The sequence below is a fragment of the Micropterus salmoides genome, unplaced genomic scaffold (genome assembly GCF_014851395.1).
Source record: "Micropterus salmoides isolate LMB-PRFRI ecotype aquatic unplaced genomic scaffold, ASM1485139v1 Ms_hic_scaffold_20, whole genome shotgun sequence".
Lineage (NCBI taxonomy): Eukaryota > Metazoa > Chordata > Actinopteri > Centrarchiformes > Centrarchidae > Micropterus > Micropterus salmoides.
In genome coordinates, this window is record NW_024041151.1 from 4,482,777 (window position 1) to 4,490,028 (window position 7,252).

The 7,252-nt window shown below is 40.5% G+C and overlaps 1 protein-coding gene across 1 annotated transcript in view; it reads left to right on the forward strand.

Moving 5' to 3' along the window:
• LOC119914969 (electrogenic sodium bicarbonate cotransporter 4-like) overlaps positions 1 to 7,252 on the forward strand; it is a 34,057-nt gene that overhangs the window by 21,312 nt on the left and 5,493 nt on the right. Inside the window, exons 19-23 of the mRNA XM_038734514.1 lie at positions 30 to 208; positions 1,132 to 1,204; positions 1,325 to 1,393; positions 2,744 to 2,917; positions 5,056 to 5,220. Coding sequence (XP_038590442.1) covers positions 30 to 208; positions 1,132 to 1,204; positions 1,325 to 1,393; positions 2,744 to 2,917; positions 5,056 to 5,220 — 660 coding nt within the window. The remainder of the gene's footprint in view (positions 1 to 29; positions 209 to 1,131; positions 1,205 to 1,324; positions 1,394 to 2,743; positions 2,918 to 5,055; positions 5,221 to 7,252) is intronic.

The following is a 7,252-nucleotide window of genomic DNA, read 5'->3' on the forward strand; positions in this document are numbered from 1 at the left end:
ATGATTTTTGACCTTCTACCCAACTGCAGAAAGGTTGCGGTTACCACTTGGACCTGTTCTGGGTGGGTGTGCTGATGGCTGTGTGCTCCTTCCTGGGTCTGCCCTGGTACGTAGCAGCTACTGTCATCTCCATCGCTCACATCGACTCTCTGAAGATGGAGAGCGAGTCCAGCGCTCCTGGAGAGCAGCCACAGTTCCTCGGAGTCAGGTGAGACTATCCTGCAAGGGCGTCACTTTGTGTTGAAAAGTGGTGGGGACATAGGGGCTCAGGTTAGGGGTGTGAAGAGAAACTTAGCTCTGGAAATCTCACGATACGTGATTCTAGGTTCACGAGAACGAGACAAAGATCCTTAAACAGTGTTTTAAAGATATCCTCAATGCCAGCATATATGAGCGGAGGGTCAAGGGGGAGCTCCCCCAGGACATTTTGATCTGTACACACTTAATTTCCTGCATTCTGGTGAAAGTTTCTGCACCAATTTATGGTGGAAATGTTTTTATTTTTGGAAAAGGAAACACAAAATTCAGGTGCACGTGACGTTTCAAAATATATAAATATAATAGAATCAAATGCAGTGCAGCTTTCAGGCATTTTGTGTAGCTTTCAGATGTGTTTGTTCTGTAAATCAACTTTTCTCATTTAACATCATCCCTGCTGAGGCAACACGTATGTAGGCATGATTTAGTCTGTCCTCCTCTTTGTCATGTTCACAGGTAGAGAACGAAAAACGTGGCCAAAAAGAAACTGTGTCCAGAAGTTGTTAAATTTGCTGATTGGTGCATGCCCGTTTATTTTATAATCAGTAACTTGTTTGTTTTGGCATAAGTTACTTTTTTTGGACAATGCACATTTGTTTCTTCTATATGTTAATTGCATTTCATTGTTTTCTTAATTTACAAGCCTTTCTAAATGCATTTTCATTTGTTATTTAACTATAAGCTATATTTCAGAACGTTTTTTTTTATAAATTATACTTTTAAAAAAGTGGTGGGGACAAAATCAGCCATTTCAAAAAGTGGAGGCGACATGTCCCCAGTGTAAATGACACCTGTGCTATCCTGAGACTGTGTGTGTGGGTAAATAATTTCCACCACATATAAATTTAACACCATATAATTCTGTGTTGGTAGGGAGCAGAGGCTGACGGGCATTTTGGTGTTTGTTATGACTGGACTCTCAATTTTCCTCGCTCCCGTTCTCCAGGTATGTTAGCAGACGCCAGCAACGAACAAGGAAGATAATGTGATGTTTCTTTTTTTTTCATCATTTGATTTGCTTTTCACCTATAATGTTGTATTTTAACTGCTGCTCTGTTTAATTCAGTACATCCCCATGCCAGTCCTGTATGGAGTGTTCCTCTACATGGGTGTGGCATCACTGAGTGGCATCCAGGTAGATCAAAGATGATATATCCGTGTTGTCTTATTAGAGCCCAGGCTTTTATTTGCTTCAGTCACTGAATTATATACTATCACTAACTACATTTGGGACAGGCCTTTAATTCCTTTCCCACAAAACTCTTGCTCAACAAAGAAATAAGCTACTATCAAATTGTTTATTCCAACCAGCATGACTACTATCAATTAATTTCATCTGCTGTAGCTCTGAGAGACAGACAGAGAGAAGAGAGAGAGCAGGTACTTTAAGAGGTTTTATATATAAAGAACTTCTATTAAAACCAGACCAGGCTTCTAATTGAGACCTGCGTTTATTTGTCAAAACCAACGTGTTCTCACTCCCGACTCGTCACATATTGACGCTTGGTCGAGGCCCTTTGGTTAACGCCCTGGGTACACATTAAACGTCATTTTTCGACGTTTAATGCTCCGGTGTCAAGTTAGCAATGCTTAGCAACAACAAATATGCAACGTCCGGTAAAGTTAGAAACAATTAATATGCAAAGTCCGGTTACACTTTCAAAATAAAACGCTAGAGTTTCATTTTGAAACATCACATTATTAAAGTTGTGAAACACTGCAGTTTGGTTAGGTTTAGCAAAACTATTTGGTTAAGGTTTGGAAAAGATCATGGTTTGGGTTAAAATAACTACGTACGTCAGTTAATACGTAAGTTAACGTCACTTGCGTAACTTACTTTACGTAACTCACGTAGACTAACTTAAATAAAAATATTTAATGCTGACTCTTTGTTTCACACGGGACAAGAACCCTGGACTCCTGGTTTAAAGTCCGGGTTCTGGCCCTCCATCCACCCAAACCACTCCTTACTACCTACCTTTACTGTCAAAAACTGACACTACAGGGCTTCCCCCACTGCGTTGAGCTATGACGCTAGGGATCCCCAATGTGTTACAAACTGATGCCAATGGGTCTTGACCATGCGCCAATGTGTGACAAGGTGGGGAGTGAGAGCGTGTTGTCAAAACATGCAGCCACACCAGGCCAGTAAAAGGGTCAGGTGCCTAATTGGGACTACGCTTCTAATTGAAGTTTTACAGTATATTTAACATTGAGGCTTACTGATGCTGGATTTTTGAGGTCAATACATACAGTATGTCCAGTTTTTAAACATCTTATTGCGATTTAAACGGCTGTAACGAAGAGATTATTGGCAAATTTACCTGAAAAAGTACTTAACTAAATGATTATTATGAAAACAGCTGTCTGTCGATCAACTCAACTAATAAATGTATTGAGGGTTTCAGCTCTAAACAAGTGCTCTGAATAATTAAACTTCTGACTGAGAACACCTGAGGACACGTTCTGCGTCTTTGTGTTTCAGTTCTGGGAGCGTATGAAGCTGTATCTGATGCCAGCCAAACACCAGCCGGACTTCTCCTTCCTGCGTCACGTTCCTCTGAGACGCGTCCATCTTTTCACCATCGTCCAGATCGTCTGTTTGGCCGTCCTCTGGATCCTGAAGTCCACCTTCCTGGCCATCATCTTCCCAGTAATGGTAAGTGTACTATCCTGTATCTCGGTCACTCATTGGTCTTTTGATTGAGGTATTTATCAAGATATCAGATAGTAACATGTTTGTTTTATTACATTTAGGGTTGATCTTAGTTTGATGAAGATACTTAGGGGGTTTGGTGGTTGGACATTGTTTGTGTCCTGGTCTAACAATCCTGGTTTCTTTTGCCATGTGACCACCAGCAGACGTTATCTATTGGTTTCTGCTGGGATGTTTTTTGACTAAATAGAAGAAAAAGGACAGGAAATACAGTCACAAATGGCTGACTGTGAATGTGTTATCAAGGACCAAAACACTTTAAGCCGAAACATTTTAAGTCCTAATATAAGTGAACAACAATCAACTTTACAGCTAATGCCACATTCCTTTCATGTCCAGGGAACCATAATTATGAGCAGCCAAGTAGGAAAAAACATTGACATCAGCCTCCGAGCTGTAATTCAGAGTCTGAGACATTCCTGACAGCTATGATATCTGTAACTTGACAAAAGAAGTGTCAACAAAGTGGACGTCAGTTACAGTCGATTCTGCTACACATCGTTTTTATCTGGTGTCACGTGTTAACAAACTGCTCCACATATGTACCAGAATAAAAAAGGCTCATTAAGGCTTTTTATTAGGCTAGTGAATAGTTAATGCTCCCAAGTCAGAACAAAGGGATGTGTTCCTATTCTTTGTCTAAACATAAAAGAGGCACGCTTAGCTACTGAGCTAAGTATTTAGCTAATACATTGACTTTTTTGTGTTTTATTTAATTTTCTATTTGCACATTAAAATTAAAAATCTAAATATCATAAATACATTTTGAAGTTTGGCTAAGGGTAGAAGAGTTTGTGTATCAATGAGGGACGCACCAATCCGACTTTTTCAGTCCCAATACCAATAGCTGGGCTTTGGGTTGCAGCTGGTGACGAGTATCGTAAAATCAATGAGCTGCTCACTGTGAAGAAGAGGCCGGGGATTATTCTTTTTTATGTAACATCAGGCTTGACATTACTTCCTAACTTAGTAAAACAAAATGCGATGTTGGCTCTCCTAGCAAGATGTTCGGGTCTACTGACGCACTGCTGACGCGTCTCGTAAAAGCAGTGAAGTTTTATTTAAAGTGCAAAATCACCAAAAGATATGGTCCCAATACACTTTACAAAATGCTTTGGAATTTAAAAAAATAAGCCGTAAAATACAGAATCCATGTGATAAAACACAAGATAAAATCAGAATAATATCAGCAAAATAAAATAATAAAAAACGGTTAATAATTTAAAGTTTGCCCAATTCCAGCCCTAACTAAAAGCTTTATCAAACAGGAAAGTCTTAAGTCTAGCCTTAAAAGTGATGTTGTCAGATTCCCAAACCCAAATTGGGGCCTGGTTCTATAGTAGAGGCGCTTGATAACTAAATGCTCTGGATCCTGCTCTCACCTTAGTGACATTAGCCACCACAACTGTAAAACGCTTGTAATTACATACAATAGATCGGGCCCCTTGTCACGATACCTGATCCAGCTATTATGAGTCCGTATCGGCCCAATATCTGACGTCAGTATCAGTTTGCTACTATCAATAAAAAGCAAAATAAGTGTGAAAGCAACAGACTATGTGCATTAATGCTAGAGCTGTGCATCTTCACTGGTCTCACGATTTGTTTCGATTATGATTTTCAGGTCAACGGTTCGATTCTATATCTCGAAGCGTCTCGATGCATCAGCTCAAGGGTTACGGTAGCCTTCATCACTTTAACACATAAAGCTAAAAGAAACGTCTGATCGTTTTCCTTCATTTTGAGCTTTGACCGCAGCTTTTTTAAAGACGTCACCTCGTTATGTCCTCTTCTTCTGCGATGGTTTAACGGCAGCGATCCACCCGCTGTTTATCGCCATCAGTCATGTTCTCACAGCGGCAGGGGATGGAGCCAAAGTCGCATTTTCGTTTGCCGACTTTCTGAAATTCGGTTAACGTTTGTGCTACATTTGGATGGAAACCTGTATTTTCCTGAACTTTATGTGCGGTAAACTGTGTCGCGATATTAAGTCGACATTTCCGGCACCTTGAGTCCAACGTTCAGAGGCAGAGTGAGGCGGTGGCTTCTTTTATCCACCGGTTTGATTCCTCTGTGTGTAGATTCTGGGTCTGATGCTCGTCCGGAAGCTGCTGGATCTGATATTCTCGCAACACGACTTGGCCTGGCTGGACGACATCCTGCCAGACAAAGACAAGAAGAAGAAGGAGGATGAGAAGAAGAAGAAGAAGGAGAAGAAGGCGGCAGAGCCGGAGAGCGACGAGGAGGTGAGGGAAATTGTCCACAAACATGAAATCAAACACGAGATTACTCTGCACATTCTGCCTGCCAAACACACAGCTGCTGTAATCTCCAAAGCTGGCGAGTCTCTTTTCTTGGTGCTTTAAATGTCACTCCATCTGTTGTGGGTGTGTCGCGGGTTTGTTTTCTCTGACTAATACTGTACTGTATGTTTCTCCTCTCTGTCCCACAGTGTTGCTGAAAAGGCACTGTACAACACTTACTACAGTCTTTTTGTCTGTCCGTCCTCCTTTCAGCCCTCCCACTGTGTTCCACCACTTTAGAGACGAGTTGTTCAGTGTTTTAGCATCTTTGTGCCCGTCATGTCTTCAGCCAAAAGAAAAGAACTGAAGCTGCTCCTTGGCAGTAGCGTGAGGACTGTGATTGTCCACTGATTTTGAAGGATAAGGCTAGCGCTATTCTATATTTCTGTCAACAAATCCGGCCGCGATTTACGGTTGGGTGGCACCAGAGAGTGAAACGAATCCTTGTGTAATAAATATGTTTGTGTTGTAAGCTGGGATTGGCTCCGGCCCCCCCGCGACCCTGTACGCAGGATAAGCGGATGTTTGTGTTGTAGCGAGAACTAACAGGACCAGTTGGTAACTTACGGTAACCGGCGAGCTAAATGCTAGCCAAAGAGAGCCGAAGTGGAGGCGCCACGTTCTGTTCCAGAAGTAAGAAAAACTTCCCGTTACATTCGCAACAACGCTAATTACCAAAAGGTCCAGCTTTTGAACAGCATGTTTTGTGGTTCACGCCATATATTTATCGTAAATTAATATTTTAAATATTAATTTAAAAATGAAGTCCCGTTAAGATAGAGATCTCTTTTGCAATTAGGTGCAGCCTGGACAAGACAGGCAGCAGCATAAATAAAATAAAAATGACTCACATTTCAAAAGAGTCAGATTCACAATTTAAAAACATTTACGTATTGAGGACTCTGCCTCTAATTCTTTTATTTTGGATTTAAAGCATTTAACGAGGTTAATTCATTGAGTTTCAAGTCCTTCTGCAACGTATTCCATGTAGGGCTGGACGATACGGCCAAAAATGTTATCACGATAAAAAGTTTCATATCTTTCGATATCGATAATTATCACGATAAGTATCAAATAGTTTTGTCTTTCATGTTTAAAGGCTGATTTTTGCTCCTGAGTGAAAGTTGAAGAAACCAGATGGTTAATTGCGGTTTAAACTTTTCTTTATGGTCAACACTTGATGTCAAACAGTGGATCACTTCACAAATCTGAGATTCACATTCAAAATATTTATGATAAAATCTTAGTTAACAATATCTTTAATGTAAAACCTTTTTCAGTCCTTTTTCCTCAACAGAATAAACATCTTAATAAGAAAAATGAAGTCCTAATTCGTGTACGATTCAAGTGAATAAAATAAAACATTTATTGAATATTTATTGAACATTTGTTATATTGTTATTGAAAAAAATTATAATTCGATTTGATTATTGTTATTGTTTATTGTCCAGCCCTAATTCCATGCTGAGGGTGCAGAATACATAAATGCCCTTTTTCCAGTTTAAGTACGGGTTTTTTGGCAAAGAAAGCATAAACAAGAGCGTTGTCCGGCACTTTTCTGCGTGATAAGAACGCATGTGTGGCAGCAGACCAAGAACTGCCTTAAATATAAAGGTGTACCAATGACAGAGTCTATGTGTGGCCAGAGCAGCACCTCCTACCTGAGAGTCGAACTCACAGTGGTGAGTCAGAGCTTTGCAATTGGTTATGAACCTCAAGGAATCGTGGTAAGCTGTGTCAACCATATGAAGACTCGGTGCTAAAGTATGGACATTTAAAAGATCCCCGTAGTCCAGAACAGATAAACAAGTGGCGGCCACAAGTTGCTTTTTTACATTAAAGGAAAAAGACAACTTATTTTTAAATACAGGTGAACTTTGCAGGTCTGTCACGCTTACGCTGTTTTAAATGCTGGCGTGGCCCGGCCTTTACTCTGTCTCTCAGTGCTGTCTGACTTCCTGTCTGTGGCTTTCAG